General features: G+C 68.3%; 2 protein-coding genes across 3 annotated transcripts; both read left to right on the plus strand.

Annotated features, from left to right (window-relative positions):
• Positions 1 to 1,845: 1,845 nt before the first annotated feature.
• TONSL (tonsoku like, DNA repair protein) lies at positions 1,846 to 13,315 on the plus strand. Its single transcript, XM_041768713.1, has 26 exons — positions 1,846 to 2,002; positions 2,144 to 2,239; positions 2,367 to 2,509; positions 3,084 to 3,267; positions 3,595 to 3,724; positions 3,952 to 4,123; positions 4,209 to 4,323; positions 4,845 to 4,990; positions 5,086 to 5,238; positions 5,468 to 5,593; positions 5,730 to 5,922; positions 6,797 to 6,879; positions 6,979 to 7,068; positions 7,390 to 7,462; positions 7,536 to 7,699; positions 7,768 to 7,891; positions 8,028 to 8,638; positions 8,726 to 8,802; positions 9,119 to 9,272; positions 9,359 to 9,437; positions 9,940 to 10,241; positions 10,373 to 10,544; positions 11,095 to 11,270; positions 11,765 to 11,838; positions 12,294 to 12,427; positions 13,071 to 13,315. The coding sequence occupies exons 1-26, from the start codon at positions 1,978 to 1,980 to the stop codon at positions 13,259 to 13,261; spliced, it is 3,987 nt and encodes a 1,328-aa protein (XP_041624647.1). The 5' UTR covers positions 1,846 to 1,977; the 3' UTR covers positions 13,262 to 13,315.
• A 177-nt stretch (positions 13,316 to 13,492) lies between these two features.
• On the plus strand, positions 13,493 to 17,562 carry VPS28 (VPS28 subunit of ESCRT-I). 2 transcript variants are annotated; one of them, XM_041768831.1, is made up of 10 exons: positions 13,493 to 13,628; positions 14,762 to 14,828; positions 15,376 to 15,404; positions 15,523 to 15,560; positions 15,807 to 15,896; positions 16,380 to 16,485; positions 16,569 to 16,670; positions 16,981 to 17,034; positions 17,142 to 17,233; positions 17,317 to 17,562. In XM_041768831.1, the coding sequence occupies exons 2-10, from the start codon at positions 14,792 to 14,794 to the stop codon at positions 17,432 to 17,434; spliced, it is 666 nt and encodes a 221-aa protein (XP_041624765.1). In that variant the 5' UTR covers positions 13,493 to 13,628; positions 14,762 to 14,791; the 3' UTR covers positions 17,435 to 17,562. The 2 variants fall into 2 exon arrangements, with proteins under 2 accessions (XP_041624765.1, XP_041624766.1); XM_041768832.1 differs by lacking the exon at positions 15,807 to 15,896.
• Positions 17,563 to 17,626: the final 64 nt, after the last annotated feature.

The raw sequence follows: 17,626 nt of genomic DNA on the forward strand, positions 1-17,626 counted from the left end.
AGGGCAGCTTGCTGAGCTGTATTGAGAAGACGGTGGCAGCCTCCCGTTTGCAGCCTAGGGCGCGGGGCTTCCGGGGAGCCCTGCCAGGCCACCTGCACCTGGCCGCTGAGGGCACCCAGAGGTGCTGTGCTTGGTTTCCTGCAGCCCGCCACACACACAGCAAAGAAAGATGCCAGCCTAGCCGCCGGCACGTGTGGGGGCTCACCCTGGTGGGGGAGTCCCACTGCCCTCGAGGGCTCCCCGCCTAGTGGGCACGGAGGGTGACATAGCTGTGGGCCGGCTTGTGTGTGGAAGGGACGGTGCCGTGTCCTTGCAGCTCAGCGGTTCTCGGGGGGCGGGGTGGGGGATGCCGTCTTTGTAGAGTTTCTGGGTTTGAAAGCAACTGTGTTATGGAGGAGCCAGGGCAGGGCAGGCTTGCCTGAGGGACAGATTTGAGTGGGCAGTGGGGGGGGTGGCACCCCAAGACTCTGCTGGGTGGGGCGGGTGAGAGGCAGCAGATCTGCACGCAGGTCAGGCATGTGGCCGGGCCTTCTCAGCTCTGCCTCTGCAGTCCCAGGGCTAGCGGCCTTGGGGTTGGGGGCGACGGCGGGCTGGGGTTCCTGGCCGCTGGGGGCATAGGGCCCACCAGTTCCGGCAGCCCAAGGGCGTGGGGGCAGGATGGCACCCACACAAGGCCCTTCTTGCAGGGGTATGTGTCTGGGGGTGGCCAAGAGGAGTGGTCATACTTCCCAGTGTCCCGTCCCCACCTCAGCAGCTGAGCCTTACCTGGCCCCCCAGGCCAGGTACCCTGGGAGATGGTGGTATGTCCCAGCCACGCCTAGGAGCTGGTGTCACAATGTCCTGATGTCCTGGTGGCATCTCACAGAGGGTCGTTGATTTACTGGGGATGTCCCCCCCATGCTGTTAGGAAGGAGCAAACAGCACTGTCTGTCTCCAGGACCCCTGCCACCTTGGCACCCTGACTTAGGAGAGTGGGGGTGCAACCCCGCCCATGTGGGGGCGCCTGGGGGCACAGAGCAAGCTGGCCCCTCCCTCCCTGCCATGGCCACGCCCGCACAAGCACTACATCCCTCAGTTCATCCAAGTGAGACATTTACAAAAATAATAAAAAAATAATTTTTTAAAGAGCAGAGCGAGAGGCGTTTTTATCACTGTGGGAAATGACTTCCATGTCGCTGTTGCGGTCTGTGTTCTCTTTGGATGTTTTCTGTATGTAACTATAGTTTCAAAAAAACTCCAAACCACGTCTTGTCTGTGTCTCCTTCTGCGAGAAGCCAGCCCCGTGGGTGTGCTTCCCGGGCTCCCGGCGCCCTGGGCAGGCGGCGGGGCGGGGCGGCGGGGCGGCGGGGCGGCGGGGCGGCGGGGCGGGGCGGCGGGGCGGGGCGGCGGGCGTCCGCGATGTGCGCGGGGACCTCGCCCTGGGCTGCCGGGCAGAGCCGGCCTCCCTGCCGCGGCCTGTGGGTCCTGCTCTGAGCCCCAGACCGAGCGGGGGCCCGCGGAGCCCCTCCGCTCCAGGACGGGGGCGCCCGGGTCGGCGCGGTAGCCAGCAGCCCCGCCCCCCTCGGCCCGCGCGCGGCCGCCGCGCTGCACGGCCGGTGCCCGCGCCGCTGCCCCGCACGGTCCGCTCGCGCTCGGGCTCGGGCTCGGGCTCGGGCTCGGGCTCGGGCTCGGGCTCGGGCTCCGGCTCGCTCGCGGCGGCCTGGACCCCGCCAGACGCCCCCGCGTCCTCCTGCACCGGGGCTGGGCGTGTGTGTGGCGGCGGTGCGCGGCTCGGCCAGGAGCCCCGGCCCGGGCAGCCCCCGCGGCTCGCGCCCTCTCGCCGCCCCCCTCCCATGCCAGCCGGACTACAGCTCCCAGGGGGCACCGGGACGCTGACTACACTTCCCGGGATGCTCCGCGCCGCGGGGGCGGAGTCGGGGGCGGGGCCTGCGGCTGGGAGCGCGGGAAGTCCGGATCCCGGCGAGCGGCGGCCTGAGCATGAGCGCTGAGCGCGAGCTTCGCCGTGAGTCTCCCGGCCGGGAGCAGGCGGGGAGCGGGGTCGGGGGGAGCGGGGCCGGGGGCGGGGGTACCGGGCCGGGGGGCGCGGGGAGCGGGGCCGGCCGCACAGCCGAGGGCTCAGCCTCCCGGCTCCGTGTCTCTGCAGAGCTGAGCAAGGCCAAGGCCAAGGCCCAGAGGAGCGGGCAGCTGCGGGAGGAGGCCGCCGCCTGCCACCAGCTGGGGGAGCTCCTGGCCAGCCGCGGTGCGTGCTCCGCGCCTCGCCCACCTGTGGTTTGGGGTGTCCGGAGGTGTGGGGGTGGCCCCGGGACCGGAAGGGACGAGGGGCCCCCGGGCCCTGACCCACTGCCCCGCCGTTCCTGCCCACCCAGGCCGCTACGCAGAGGCCCTGCGGGAGCACCAGCACGAGCTGCAGCTCCTGGAGAGCGTGGACGACGCCCTGGGCTGTGCCGTGGCCCACCGCAAGATCGGAGAGCGGCTGGCTGAGCTGGAGGATTACAACGCTGCCTTGAAGGTGGGCTCCCGTCCACCTCGGCACCCACCCTGGCACCGACCACACAGCCCTCCAGGGCCCAGCTTCCTTCCAGTCCCTTTTTTGTGGAGGGAAGCACAGTCTGCAGCGCCAGCCTCCGGCTAGAGGTGGACATGCCTGGACACGGCCTCTTCAGACAGCCCTGTGCCAGGGGCTTGGAGCCCGGTCCTTGGGTGGGCACATGATGGCGGGTCCCAGGAGCCTGGGCCCAGCAACCATTAATGGACGAAACACTTGAGCTGTGTTTGTGGGCCGGCTGGGGAGTTGGGCCCCCCGTCCACAGAGGGCCTGCTCCCGTCCTGGCTAGGGGGGTGCAGCAACCCAGCAAACTCCCCATCCTGACGTTGGCTGGTTGGAGTGTGGCACCACCATTCCCACAGGCAGCCCTTGGCATAGAAGAGAGGAGACATGTCCAGCCTGGCTTTGGCCCGCTCTGTGGGGATTTGGGGGAGTAGGGGACTCTCTTTAGCAAAGGTAGAGACCTCCTGGAGTTGGGGTGCATATAGGGTTTGCTTGGAGGGGGTTGGCTCCCAATGGCCATTCCTCTGCACCCCAGCACCAGCATCGCTACTTGGAGCTGGCCTGTTCTCTGTCCAATCACACTGAGCAGCAGAGGGCCTGGGCCACAATCGGCCGCACCTACCTGGACATCTATGACCACTGCCAGTCAAAGGACACCTTGCTGCAGGCGCAGGCTGCCTTTGAGAAGAGCTTGGCTATTGTGGACGAGAAGCTGCGGGGTGAGCGCTCTGAGGCCTAGCTGCCCCAGCCCCTGCCTCCAGACCCCTGGCCCAGGAGGCTGTAGCTGCACTGCCCGTCCTGTCCGTGTGGCACGGCCCTTCCTCTGCAAGGCTGAGACCTGTCCATAAGGCTTCCCATCAGGAGATGCGTGGCCCATGCTCCTCCAACCTCAGGTTTGGGCGCGGCCCGCCCTGTGTCCTCCTACACTCTGTCTACAGCAGGACCCCTGGCACCCACAGTGCGAAACAGGAGGGGTCGGGGAGAGGCTGCACACCCCAAGTGGCTGCAAGGCACTGAGTGGGTGTTGCGGGGGGGGCCTCTTCCAGGTACATTGGCCAAGCGAGAGCTGAATGAGATGAGGACCCGACTCTACCTCAACCTGGGCCTCACTTTCGAAAGCCTGCAGCAGATGGCCCCGTGCAACGACTACTTCCGGAAGAGCATCTTCCTTGCTGAGTAAGGCCTCTGTTCCTAGAGGCAGGAGCCCCCGAGCGAACCCATCTGTCCCTGCCCGTCCCCTATGAGCAGAGGAGGCCCTGCACGCCCAGATCACTTCTATGGCAGGGGCTAGGGAAGGAGCAGGCTCAGCTTGGCATCCGCAGCTGCACGTCTGCACGTCAGGTACCCCGTGTGCTTTCCCAAGCAGGAGTGCCCAGGGCCTCAGTACCTGTCACCACCCGCAGGCAGAACCACCTCCATGAGGACCTGTTCCGTGCCCGCTACAACCTGGGTGCCATCCACTGGCGCAAAGGGCAGCACTCCCAAGCCATGCGCTGCCTGGAGGGGGCCCGAGAGTGTGCACGTGTCCTGAGGAAGGAGCTCATGGAGAGCGAGTGCTGTGTGCTCATCTCACAGGTGCCGCTCTCACAGCTCTGGGCTTAGCCACAGAGGGGCTCGGCTCTGGGGAGCCTGCCCATCTCACCTTCCCTTGCCCCCCCAGATCCTCCAAGACCTGGGGGATTTTTTGGCTGCCAAGAGAGCCTTGAAGAAAGCCTATAGGCTGGGCTTCCAGAAGCCTTTGCAGAAGGCAGCCGTCTGCCGGACCCTCAAATATGGTGAGCCTGGGGACCTGGGGGCTGAAGTTCCCCCAAAGGGGCGGAGAGGTGGCCACATCAGTGGGGAGCCTTTCCCTGCCCCATCCCCTTGTTGGGAAGAGACCCCCACTTTTCTCTGAGCCTTCAGTGGCAGCAGGGGGCAGGGGGCGGGGGACTGAGATGGTCAGGAGCCCGGCCGGGCGTTTATACCGGCGCCAGGATCTCCACGGGCAAAGTGGAGACGCAAGTCTGATGTAGGAGGATGGGAGAATGGACAGCGTGTGTGGCCTGCGAAGACTGGCAGGCGGCAGGCAGTGTAGCTCCCCTGCAAGCCAGGTGCTGCTTTAGGTTGTCCTTTATTAGTTCGGATCCTCGTGGGCCCCGTGGTACATTTTCTTACTACCCGCTCTTACCGCGGGGTGAGCGGGGGCCTGGAGAGGGTGGCTGGTCCGCCGGAGGGCACAGCGCAGGGGCAGAGGCAGGGGCAGAGGCAGGGCGGCGCGCATGCAGCACCACCCTTCACGCGAGGCCCTGTCCCGCAGTGCTGGCTGTGGTCCGGCTACAGCGGCAGCTGCAGGAGTCTGAGGGCAGTGACCCTCAGGGTGCCATGGCCATCTGCGAGCAGCTGGGGGACCTGTTCTCCAAGGCGGGCGACTTCCCCAAGGCGGCTGAGGCCTACCAGAAGCAGGTGTGCGTCCCCTGCCGAGGAGGGGGGCGGGGTGGTAACACCTCCAGCCGGCAAGGTGCAAGGCAGCCCTGGCCTCGCTGTCACTGTCTCTGCAGCTGCATTTTGCGGAGCTGCTGGGCAGGCCAGGGCCCGAGCTGGCCGTCATCCACGTGTCCCTGGCCACCACCTTGGGAGACATGAAGGACCACCGCCGGGCTGTGTCCCACTACGAACAGGAGCTGAGGCTGCGTGGTGGCGACGCTCTGGAGGTGAGTGGGAGGGCGCCCGGCCCCACCCGGGGTGTGGGATACAGAGGGACTCCAAGGAGGTCCCCGAGCTCTGCCTCAGGACTGCCTCCCTGGAGCGTTGGGCGTGGACAGGCACCGCGCCGCCATCCTTCTGCTTCATGGGGGCAACGTGGGAGCTTGAGCCCGGGGTGCGGCCCGTTCAGCGGGTGGGCAGTGGCCCCCAAGCTCATCCTTCCTCCTCCTGCTCCAGGAGGCCAAGACCTGGCTAAACATCGCGCTGTCCCGAGAGGAAGCCGGGGACGCCTATGAGCTGCTGGCACCATGCTTCCAAAAGGCTCTTGGCTGTGCCCAGCAGGCCCAGCAGCCCCGGCTGCAGGTACGGAAGCCTGCCCGCGCCCCTGCCCACGCGGGATCCCCTAGCACAGCCTGCCTGTCCTCGCCCCCGCCTCCTTCTCCCCCACTCGGCATCCAGTGCCCCTGTGGCCCTGAGCCCAGCATCCCCCGCTCCTCAGAGGCAGGTCTTGCAGCACCTCCACACTGTGCAGCTGAGGCTGCAGCCCCAGGAGGCCCCCACCACTGCAGCCAGACTGCAGGAGCTGAGCATGCCCGGAGATGAGGAGGAAGACGAGGAGGAAGACGAGGAGGAAGAGAAGGAGGGCGACAGTGACACTCCCGAGGCCAGTGACATGGAGCTCTCCGAGAGTGGTGAGGCCTGAATGCCACCGTGGCCGCCCCGGCACTTGCTCTCGCTGGGCCCCAGGCTGGGGCTGGTGTGGGGGGAGCCGCCGTGGGGGCTGCTCACGTTCCATGGGAAGGGTGCTCGTGCTGGTGGATGGAGGAGGGCTGGGGGGAGGGTGCCTGGAACGTTCCTGGAGCAGCAGGTGCAGTGTCAGACCTGCAGAAATGGAAGGGGGGGGCACAGGGCGGGCCGCATAAGAGGGCAGGCAGCTGGGGAGCGCCCAGCCCCGAGGCCTTGAGGAATCAGGTCAGATTCGAACTTGAGTGGCTTCCAGAACCTCTGAGTGAGAGGCCAAGCGCTGCGGGGAGTTCATGCGCAGGGGGGTTGGGCTGGGGTCACCAGTGGGCAGTGTGGGGCCCACGGGAGCGTTGGGGCCAGAGCAGGGACTCGAGGTGACGCCGCTCAATGCGTGCTTGCTGCAGAAGGAGCACGTGAGAGAGAAGGTTCTTGCGGGGACCAAAGGCAGAGAGAGTGGACGGGACGAGCGGAGGGGAGGTGGGGGTTGGGCAGCGAGCGAGCCAGAGGCAGACGCCGACGGGAGGGCCGGCGTGTGGAGGTGAAGGCCCCCTGGGCTCGGGATGAACTGTCTCCCGGAGCAGGACCCAGGCCGACAGGTGCTTTCAGGAGGGGGACACGAGTCTCGGGTGGGGTCCAAGCGCGGGGTGAGGCGACAGGTGGGCAGATAGGGCGGGTCATCCCCTGTGGGCAAAGGGACCGTGAGGGTGGCAGCCGCTGGCAGGGCTGGCAGTGGACGGTGGTGGCCCTGGGCCTGGCGGTCAGGGTGCCCTGCGGTCGGGGCAGCGGGGCTTGGCTCACCCGGTGGGCGCTGCTCTGTTCCAGAGGGCGATGCTGACGGCTTGTCCCAGAAGCCAGAGGAGGATGAGGAGCTGCAGGGCTGCCTGGGCCAGCGGAGCGCGAGCAAGGTGAGGATGGTGCGGGGCGTTGCGTGGCCCTCCTGTGGTTGCCAGGCCTGCCTGGTCTCCTCACACCTCTGCCCCCTGTCCCGGGGCAACTGCCCACAGTGGAACCGGCGCAATGACGTTGGGGAGACTCTCCTGCACCGAGCTTGCATCGAGGGCCGTCTGGCTCGCGTCCAGGACCTCGTGAGACAGGTGCGCCTCCCACCGTGCTCTCTAGGTGCCCTGGGGGCCGGAGTCTTCCCCGGGGGGTGGCATGGGGCACGGGGCTGGAGGGTGCAACGTGGCTGCTAGCCCCCACGAACCCCTGCAGGGGCCTCCCCAAAACGGTGCGTCTCGTGTGCAGACTACCTCCCTCTGCTGGGACGTCGGCCGGGGTCGGGCCAGGCCTGGGGAGGGGCCCGCAGTGCTCATTCTGGCCTTTGAGACCCAGGCCCTGGCCCTCCTGGAACCTCAGAGCCCTGCAGTGGGCCGGGGGGTACTCAGGGCTAGGCTCCTTGTCATCCTCGGTCACAGGGCCACCCTCTGAACCCTCGGGACTACTGTGGCTGGACACCCCTGCATGAGGCCTGCAACTATGGGCATCTGGGTGAGTACAGGGGCCGGGACACCGGGGCGGGGCCGCCGAGGGCTGGGAGCTAGCTCCTGTCCCCGGCCCTCAGACATCGTCCGCTTCCTGCTGGACCACGGGGCTGTGGTGGACGACCCAGGCGGCCAGGGCTGTGAGGGCATCACTCCCCTGCACGACGCCCTCACCTGCGGTCACTTTGAGGTGGCCGAGCTGCTCATTGGACGGGGGGCATCCGTCACCCTCCGAACCTCGAAGGTGAGTGTGGGGGGCAGGGGGGCTCGGGCTGTTGGGGCGGCTCCCCCGCTGAGCTGGCTGCTGCGCAGGGGCACAGCCCACTGGAGACTCTGCAGCAGTGGGTGAAGCTGTATGGCCGGGATCTGGACAGCGAGACCCGAGAGAAGGCTGGAGCCATGGAGAGGCTGCTCCGGGCGGCGGCGGCAGGCCAAGGCAAGGAGAGACCTGTTCTGCACCTGGGGACCCTCTCCCTGGCCTGAGGGTGCCCCAGGCCCTGCTTCTCAGGGGCAGTGGAGCACAGGTGGCCGGGCGGGGCCGGGGCCTCATGCCAGGTCCCGTCCCTCCGCAGCTCCCCATGGCCTTCCACGCAGCCATCTGTTTGACCCCGAGATCTCGCCTCCCTTGAGCCCCTGCCCAGGGTCCCCGGAGCCCCCGGGAGCCCGGCCTTGGAGGATCAGGCACACGCTGGCCAGCAGCAGCAGCTCAGAGGACGAGGACGGCCCGGCCCGGCCTACCCCGAAGCGGCCGCGGCACTCTGTCCCCGCACAGCAGGCGGCCCGGAGGCCTGGCTCCAGCAGCAGCAGGGACGCCGCGGCGGGGGTCGGCCCTCGGGGCCCGGGCGAGCCCGATCCCCACCGGGCGGCGCTCATCCCCGAGGAGGACTGGCTGGCGAGCGACTGGCTGGAGGACGACTTGCCGTTGACCCATGGCCACCAGGATGGCCCCGTGCCCCGCCCCCAGGGCACCAGCCGCGGCACCCCCGAGTCAGGTAGCAGGAGCCCGGGCAGGCCGCGGCCCCGGGCCCGGACCAGGCAGAGCCGGCTGCCCCATCTCACAAGCTGGAATACACCGATCGGGGCGCGGGGAGAGGGCGGCGCAGCGGCAGAACCTCCGCGGAGCCCCGACACATCCCGGGCCTCGGGGCCTGGTGAGGACAGCCCTGCGGCAGGCCAGCCCTCGGTGGGTGCCCTGCGCCGGTGGGGACGGAGGGCCGGTCAGGGCCGGGGACCGGGTCTCTGAGTCCGCCCGTCACCCTGCGCCCCCCAGGGTCCGCCTGTGCCCCCTCCCATCCGGGTGCGAGTGCGAGTGCAGGACAGCCTCTTCCTCGTTCCCGTCCCGCACAGGTAAGGCAGCGCGTGGGCGCCCAGGCCCGGCTCCCCTGGGCCCCCGGAGAGCCTTGTGTGTGCTATCCGGTGGCGTGGGCACCAAGGCCTGCGCTGACCAGCTGCGTCCTCCCTGCCGGCTGGGGGCTGGTGAAGGCGCCCTGCACACGCAGTGGCAGGACCCGGGCCTGGTTGGGTCGGGCCCCGTGGCCCCAGGAAAAGCCTGGAAGAGCCGGCCGTCTGTGAGGCTGCTGGGGGCCCGGGTGTGTCCCGAGCAGGGATGGTGGGGCCGCGGGGCCTCCGTCGGCTCCTGGCCAGCGCAGCTCTCCCCCCGCAGCAAGGAGGCCCACTCCGTGGCCTGGCTTGCAGAGCAGGCCGCCCGGCGCTACTGCCAGGCCTGTGGGCTGCTGCCGAGGCTCCTCTTGCGAAAGGAGGGAGCCCTGCTGGCCCCACAGGACCCCATTCCTGACGTCCTGCAGAGTAACGAGGAGGTAAGCGGCAAGAGCCCGGGCGCTGAGGGCAGGGAACGCCCCGGCCCTGGGAGCCCCTTGGGTGGCTTACTGGTGGTGCCCCTCAGGTGTTGGCCGAGGTCACGTCGTGGGATCTTCCCCCGCTGACCGACCGATACCGCAGGGCCTGCCAGAGCTTGGAGCAAGGTGAGGGCCCAGGGGGCACGAAGCAGCTGGGTCGGGGCCCGGGTGTGCAGGCTCCTGTGCCACTCCCAGGTCTGGGGCCTCACGTCCACCGTGGGCACGCTCCCCGCACAGCTGGCCTCGGGCTTTCGTCCTCTACCCCGTGCCCACGATGTGCTGGCAGGTGGGGGAAGACAGGCCCCGTTGGCAGCGGGATGGCATGGAGTCACCAGAGCCACCGGAGGCTGGGCCCGGGGTGGCTTTCCAAGGAAGTGTGCCTTGGAGACGTGGGGTGGCTGACGGAAGATAGGCCCTGCCGAGGAGGGCCTGACCAGGACAGAGGGGTCACCCCGTCCACCGGCCATGGTTGGGGGCCCATGCGGGTCCACAGGCCTGTGGGAGTGGGCTCTGCAGCACCCCGCTGGGCGTCCCAGGGCTCCTGAGGAGGTGGGCATGTTTGGCTGGGTCCCCAGGGCGCCCAGGGCAGAGCAGCTTGTGGCTCTGCTGACACCGCGTTCCCCTGCAGAGGAGCACCAGCAGGTGCTGCAGGCCATGGGCTGCCAGGACTCCGGCCCCTCGTTCAGCGCCTGCTCCCTGGCCCTGCGCCAGACCCAGCTCACCCCCCTCCTGCGCGCCCTCAAGCTGCACGCGGCGCTCCGGGAGCTGCGCCTGGCAGGGAACCGGCTGGCGGATGGATGTGCTGCTGAGCTGCTGGCCGCCCTGGGCACCCTGCCTGGCCTCGTCCTCCTTGACCTCTCTTCCAACCACCTGGGCCCTGAGGGTCTACGCCAGCTGGCCATGGGCCTCCGGGAGCAGACCGCCTTGCAGGTAGAGGCGCGGGGAGCAGCAGGGCGGCGGCAGAGCATTGCGTTCAGCCCATCCTTGGGTTGGGCTGTACTTGGCAGTGCTGGCAGCACCCGGGGATACCAGTTCTCCAGAGGGGCTCATGTCTTCCACAGAACCTGCAGGAGCTGGACTTGAGCATGAACCCCCTCGGGGATGGCTGTGGCCAGGCCTTGGCGTTCGTCCTGCAGGCCTGCCCCTCACTCAGTACCTTGCACCTCCAGGCCTGTGGCTTGGGCCCCGGCTTCCTCCTGAGCCACCAGGCAGCCCTGGGTAGCGCCTTCCAAGGTGAGCTGGCGGGCACATCCACTTCCTGGTCCCTGGGTTCCGGCTGCCCTCAGAAGGGCACCTTCCAGAGGTACAGCCAGCCTCAAGCAAGAGCAGCCCCGGGGCACCAGACCTGGACGCGCTGGGCCTGCCTGGGCTTGGGGGCATTCCCCCAGGACGAGCCGTGGGCCGCGGTCCCAGCACTGAGAAGCGGACTGGGGGGCCTCTTGGGGGGCTTTCTGCAGCCGTGGTGGGCCAGGAAGGTGGGGCTCAGGGATGGGAGAGTGCCGGGGAGAAGCTGGGGTGGCGCAGTGGATGTATTCCCCGGCCCCACCCCACATGCACACATCCTGGCCCAGCCCGTCTCAGGTACAGGGAGGCAGGTGCCCAGGGTCGGTGGGGAGAAGATGGGCTCAGGAGCCTAGCCCTGCCCCCTCCTTGCCCGGGAGATCCCCCGTGGGAGCTACCTCCATTCTGCGCAGTGTCTCAGGGACAGTAGCTTCCGCAGAGGGATCGTGGGGCTGAGGTGGTGCTGGTGTGTGGCTGACCGGGCTTCCGATTCCCTGCGCAGATGCCACACACCTGAAGACGCTGTCTCTGTCCTACAACATCCTGGGCACCACTGCCCTGGCCCGGGCCCTGAAGAGCCTGCCTGCCCGCACCCTCCAGCGCCTGGAGCTTAGCTCCGTGGCAGCCAGCAAGAGCGACTCGGGCCTTGTGGAGCCTGTGGTCAGATACCTGACCGAGGTATGTATGTGGGGCGGGGGTGCCAAAGAGGAGCCACCTGGGGCCATCCAGCCTGGTCCCACAGCTAAAACGTGGCGGGGAAGAGGGTTGAAGCTTCAGAAAGTACGGCTGCGGGGAAGCTTTCTGCAGGGCTGCCTGCCTCAGGCTGAGTCCCTGGCCAGCAAGAAAGGTGCCTGGGACCCGGGGCGGCCCCCCTGCTCCAGGCAGGTCCCAAGGTCTTGCCAGGCTTCCCAGGGCTTTCCCCGCTGGCTCTTCCATGTGGGGCTGGTCCCTGTGGTTTGCACCTGCCAGGTGTGACTACTTCTACCTGTTTCCCTTTGATCTGCAAATTGAAGCGATATCGCTATGCCCTGGTGCAGTGGGGGTCAGGCCAATGCCCCCTGGTTCCTGAGGAAGGAGGAACACCCCTGACCTGGGTATGGGGCCTCTACTACGAGGCAGGGAGAGCCCGCGCCACACCCAGCCCGGGCCCCCTGGGCCTCTGCTCTGTCTAGGAAGGCTGTGCTCTCTCTCACTTGAGCCTGTCTGCAAACCATCTGGGTGACAAGGCCGTGAAAGACCTGAGCAGGTAAGCCGCTCCTGCCCATTCTGAGGGAGTCTGATCTCGAGGCCAGCACCCTGGGGGAGCTGGGTCAGCAGGGACAGGATAGCAGCTCCTCCCCGCTAGTGTGTCCCAGGACCTGGCTCCTCCCAGCTCCCACCCTGCCTCCTTCCTACACTCCTGACGCTCCTGAGCGCCTCTCCCATCACCCCGTGTGCAACAGCCCATACGAGGGCCTCTCTTGACCCGCCAGCCTCAGCTGGCTCTTGGGAGTGTTGGGCACTCGAGCCAGGCAGGTGTACCAGGTCTGGCCTTTGGCAGGGCCCTGCAAGCCCTGGAGAAGCGTGCACCGTGCCGTGCTAGAGACAGAGTCTACAGGGCCTGGTCTGTGGCTCCCAGAGCTGTGGTTTATCTGGGGCAGCTTTCTGTAGTGTTGGGGGCCTCTGTCCCTGGAGGCTGATTCCTTCACGTCCCTTGTTCAGATGCCTTCCTTGTTGCCCCTCACTCATTTCCCTGGACCTGTCTGCCAACCCTGAGATTACACGTGTGGGCCTGGAGGAGCTCCTGTCTGCCCTCCAGATGCGGCCCCAAGGCCTCAGCTTCCTTGGCCTGTCAGGTGAGCTTGGGGACAGTGACCAATGTGACCGGGAGGGGTGTGAGGCAGGGGGAACATGGGATCTCTGCTCTTGACCTGGTCAGCCTGACCCTCAGAGACCCTGTGGTCTGGGGACAGATGCCCTTTCACAAGGATTTCCTAATTACCACTGGGAAGAGGAGGGAACTCAAGGTCCGGACGGCAAACACTTGCTACCACGAGATCCTCCCGACTTCCTGCAGGGGCTGCTGGGGCCCCACCTTCCCAGCCTGTTCTGGCTACACCTGGCAGGGCACCCCCCAAAGCCGCCTTGAGGGTGACCCCAACTGGCCACCGGGTACCTGGCACGTCCAGCTAGGCCTGCGGCAGGAGAGTACGGGCTTTGCCCCCCAGGGGACCAGGGCTAGGAGTGGGTGTGCGCACGGGGCTGCTCCCTGGGTCCTGAGCCTGCTGGGCGCGCTGACCTGTCGAGATCAGACCGGGCGGCCCCGTGTCCCTGGAGGCCCGCGGGCACCCCTGTTGTGTCCAGCCGTGGGCGGCACAGATGCGGCTGCGGCTTTCTGGCCAGTGGCCCTCCTGCCCGGCCGCCGGGCCCGCAGCCCCGGGGCCCCCCTGGCGCTCGCACCCCGACCCCGCTGACGCCCGCTCCTGCCCCCGCCCGCAGGCTGTGCCGTCCAGGGCCCGCTGGGCCAGCGCCTGTGGCACCAGGTCGCCGCGCGGGTGCAGGAGCTGCAGCTGTGCAGCCGCCGCCTCGCCCCCGAGGACCGCGCCGCGCTGAGCCTGCTGGCCGGCCCGCCGAGCCCTGGCGCCTGCACGCTGGACCGAGGCTCCCGGCTCTTCTTCCGGCGCCTGTGACCGCCCCGCCCCCGCCCCAATAAACGGACGCTGCCGCCGCCGCTCCTCTGAAAGGCGGGGGGGGGGCCGGGGGCCCGCTGGGGTGCAGGTTGGGTCCGCGCTGACCGCCCGGGGGCGGGGCTGGGGGCGGGGCCGGTCGTTTCCGGCGCGCGCAGGCGCAGACGTCAGGGCGGTAGTCGGTCGGTCGGGGCTCCGACGCGGGGGGGTGGCGGGGAGTGCGTGCGCAGGCGCAGACCTCGGGAGTCGAGCGCAGATAGCGGGGCTTGCGTGCGCAGGCGCAGAAGGAAGCAGAGCGCCGAGCGGCCGATCCGAATCCACACCGGGGCGCCGTCGCCCCGACCCGCCCCGACCCGCAGAGGCAGCCCAGGTACGGGGCGGGGGCGGCGGGGGGAGGGAGGCGGGGCGCGGCCGGGCCCGGGGGAAGGCGGCGCCGGGGTCGCCCGCGGGCGCCCGCACGGCCGGTCGGAGGGACGGCCCCGCCCCGACGGCTCGAGCCTGGCGCTCCTGCCCCTGCCCCTGCCCCTGCCCCTGCCCCTGCCCCTGCCCCTGCGACGGGGGGCGCGGGCGCTGCCTGCGGGGTCGGTGGCCGGGGCTGGGCCGCCTCTCCCCGCCCGGGGGCCGCCACCGCTCGCCCGAGATGCGGCCCAGCTCCCCGGCCTCCTGCCGGCCCGAGGGCACAGCGGGCGGCCCCACCCAGCACCCAGCACCCTGTGCGCGCCACTGTGCCGCGGGCGGCCGGGTCCAGGGCCCCGGGGGTCCCTAGGTCCTCGCTTCCTGCAGACCAGGAACCTCACGCAGCAGGAAGTGAGCGGAGGCCACGGAGAGAGCAGACCCAGACAGAGCGTCTGGGAGACTCGGGGAGGAAGACCCAGCCCGCCCCTGGCTCGGGCACCCAAGGACCAGAGCGAAGGGCCGTGTCCCGGTGTCCTCAGTAAATCAGTTATTCTCTGGAACGGCCAGGGCCGGGGGTCTTGGCGTCGGAACGTCCAGTCCCGGGCTGGAATATGCAAGGACAGCCTCGCCCAGCCACTCCCCAGATGTTATCACCTGTGCCTGGAGACTCCAAGGAACTCATTAACCCCTTGGCCTTTACCACGAGGACATGCGTCTTTTGTACTATGAGGCCCGTCCGAGGTCGGGTGCAGCTCGTGTTAAGACTAGAGCAGGAGGGCAGCCCGGGGGGCTCAGCGGTTTAGCACCACCTTAGCTCAGGGCGTGACCCTGGGGTCCTGGGATTGAGTCCCGCATCGGGCTCCCTGTGTGGAGCCTGCGTCTCCCTCTGCCTGTGTCTGCCGCTCTCTGTGTCTCTCGTGAATAAATAAATAAAATCTTTTTTTAAAAAATGGAGCAGGAAATGGAACAAAACGGTTGTTCATGGAATTTTAAAGTTTTTCTGTCTCGGGTATTTTTCATCTGACTCTGCTGAGGTCAGAGGAACAACTCGTGAGCCCCAGGAGTGTTGGGGGTCACCTCTGAGTTGGCGCTGGCTCTGCTCCCCAGATCTTTGCTGTGGCCACCTGATCCTGCAGGATGTTTCACGGGATCCCGGCCACTCCAGGCATGGGAGGTGAGTGTGGCCCAAGGTGGTCCCAGGGACCCAGAGGGCCCAGGCCTTCAGCCCCTGCGGCAGAAGCCAGGGGTTGTGGGGAGGTCTGTGTCCGTGGGCTCTTCATCATCAGACGGCCCAGAGAGGACCTCCAGGTGGGGCCGGTTGGGCACAGAGATGACAGCTTTAGTGTGGCTGGAACCTCAGGCAGCCCGGGCATTCTCAAGTCCAGCCAGGGGAGAGGGCACAAGATGTGTGACAAATGTCACTTGTATGCTGTCATTGGACCGTAAGTAGGTGTGGTCATTCTGCTGTAGAGGAAGGTCGCTAGGAGTGGCGGTGGAATGGGGGACCCAGGCCTGGGCTGTGGCCTGCTGGCCCGAGGCGTCTTCTGCTCAGGCCCCCCTGCCTACAGACTGGTGCGGAGCTGAAATTAGAACCCCATCCTCCAGATGCCCCTGGGCTCTTGGGGACAGTTCACAGGGTCAGGCCTTGGGGCCAGGGACGGTGGACCAGCCCCCCTGGGGCCACCAGTGTGGCAGCCTGCTAGCTCTCTGCTCTGTTGCAGCCCCTGGAAACAAGCCGGAGCTGTATGAGGTGAGTGGCCGATGCCCACCTGGCCGCAGCGGCCAGTAGCCGACAGCTGTGAGCCTCCCCCAGACCCTGCGGCCTCCCTGGCCCTGCCACCTGACGCTCTGGCCCCTCTCTCCAACAGGAGGTGAAGCTGTACAAGAACGCCCGGGAGCGGGAGAAGTGAGTTCAGCCCCAGACCGCCCGCCCCGACACGCGCGGTGCCCAGCAGCCCCCAAGGAGCTTCCCCCAACCTCTGAACCCCCCGGCTGACTGAGGTCAGGAGGGCACAGGGTCAGGCTGGGGAACCGTTCCCGAGGAGCCTGTGCCCTGCAGGCCAAACAGCCTCGCCCGGGACCGCGGGCGCCCTGGGCCTTGGGGGCCTTCGGGGCCTTGGCAGCCGTGGCCCGATGGTCGCACTGCCCTCAGGTACGACAACATGGCGGAGCTGTTTGCCGTTGTGAAGACGATGCAGGCTCTGGAGAAGGCCTACATCAAGGACTGCGTCACCCCCAACGAGTGAGCCCCTCGTCCCCGCACGAGGAGGGTGCTCCGGAGGGCGGGCGGCCTGGGCACCGTCCCGGCCAGGACATCCTCCTGGTGCTGCTGCAGGGTCTCAGGGGGGAGGCGTGCCCACCCCTGGGTCCTGGCTTCTGTCCCGAGCCTGCTCCCCGGGCACACGGGTCCCCGTTGGCAGAAGGGTCAGGGAGGGGAGCAGGGGACGTGCTGCTGGCCCGGCCTGGCCCTTAGGAGGCACACGGGACCTTAGCTCGGCATGACAGGCCTGCGCGGTGAGCCCGCGAGCTGTGGGTGGGGAGGCGTGGCCGCTGCATCCCGGAGCAGTGGGAGGGCGCGTCCGTGTCCCCCGTCCCCTGTGGGGGCCACGTGTTGGCCACCCCTCCCTTCTGCTTGCTCTCCTCCCAGCCTGCCAGGGGCTGCCGAGCGTCCGGGGGGGCCTGGGGGGCCCGGGAGAGCAGGGCCGCAGCCTGGCCGTGTCCGCAGGTACACCGCGGCCTGCTCCCGGCTCCTGGTCCAGTACAAAGCCGCCTTCCGGCAGGTTCAGGGCGCAGAGATCAGCTCCATCGACGAGTTCTGCCGCAAGTTCCGTGTGAGTGAGTGGGAGGTGGGGCGGGCGGCGCTGTTGGGGGGGGGGGCTGTGCACCCATGCTCCCGCCCCCCCCTCCCCCGCAGCTGGATTGCCCACTGGCCATGGAGAGGATCAAGGAGGATCGGCCCATCACCATCAAGGACGACAAGGGCAACCTCAACCGCTGCATCGCCGACGTGGTCTCGGTGCGCCCGCAGCCTCCGGGGAGGGCTCCCGCGTGGCCAGGGGGTGGGCAGCATCCAGGAGGGACCTGGAGGCACATGTGGGCGAGGGGGCGCGTGGAGGGCCGGGGGCTGTGGGGACAGGGACACAGCAGGGACCCAGGTGACCCTGCAGCCAAGGGGACGGGCTGAGCGGGGAGACCGTGGGTTCTCGAGGCCGGAGGGGCTGGGTGGGGGCTGACCAGGCCGGTCGGGCAGGGGAAGCAGGCTGGGGGGCCCCACCCTCGGCCCCTGGGCTGGGTCTGTGGTCCCTCACGTGCGCACTCGTCCCTAGCTCTTCATCACGGTGATGGACAAACTGCGCCTGGAGATCCGTGCCATGGATGAGGTGCGGCTCTGGGGGCAGGGGTGCAGGGGCGGCATGGCAGGGCAGGGGAGAGGTGGAGGGGCAGGCTCCAGGAGGAGGGAGGAGGAAGCCGCGCGTCTTGTGCACAGATCCAGCCTGACCTGCGGGAGCTGATGGAGACCATGCACCGCATGAGCCACCTGCCTCCTGACTTCGAGGGCCGCCAGACGGTCAGCCAGTGGTGAGTGCGGCTGCGCCGAGCCTCTGGGCGCCCCCCCGGGCCGGGCAGCCGCTCCCGCTCACCCTCAGCGCTGTGCTCCACAGGCTGCAGACCCTGAGCGGCATGTCAGCCTCTGACGAGCTCGACGACTCGCAGGTGCGCCAGATGCTCTTTGACCTGGAGTCGGCCTACAACGCCTTCAACCGTTTCCTGCACGCCTGAGGCTGTGCGCTGGGCCCTGGGGGTGGGGAGGGCCACCCACTCTGCATGTGACTCCTGCCCGTGTGTCAGCCCTGGAGCCCCCGCCCTCCTCCCTCCTCGCAATAAAGGCGCTGTCTGATCTCCCTGCAGCTGTGGCTGCTTGTGTCCCGTCCCGTGTCCCCCCCCCCGCCCCGGCACCGCCCCCCCCCCCCC

The sequence above is a fragment of the Vulpes lagopus genome, chromosome 9 (assembly GCF_018345385.1).
Source record: "Vulpes lagopus strain Blue_001 chromosome 9, ASM1834538v1, whole genome shotgun sequence".
Classification (NCBI taxonomy): Eukaryota; Metazoa; Chordata; class Mammalia; order Carnivora; family Canidae; genus Vulpes; species Vulpes lagopus.

Bases quoted from the DNA above. Each gene is read 5' to 3' on its own strand.
- VPS28 (XM_041768831.1), top strand. From the start codon at position 14,792: ATGTTTCACGGGATCCCGGCCACTCCAGGCATGGGAG. The intron at 15,405-15,522 runs GTGAGTGGCCGA...TCTCTCCAACAG, and splicing joins ACAAGCCGGAGCTGTATGAG to GAGGTGAAGCTGTACAAGAA. The intron at 17,035-17,141 runs GTGCGGCTCTGG...TCTTGTGCACAG, and splicing joins AGATCCGTGCCATGGATGAG to ATCCAGCCTGACCTGCGGGA.
- TONSL (XM_041768713.1), top strand. From the start codon at position 1,978: ATGAGCGCTGAGCGCGAGCTTCGCC. The intron at 7,069-7,389 runs GTGCGCCTCCCA...CCTCGGTCACAG, and splicing joins TCCAGGACCTCGTGAGACAG to GGCCACCCTCTGAACCCTCG. The intron at 11,271-11,764 runs GTATGTATGTGG...TGCTCTGTCTAG, and splicing joins TGGTCAGATACCTGACCGAG to GAAGGCTGTGCTCTCTCTCA.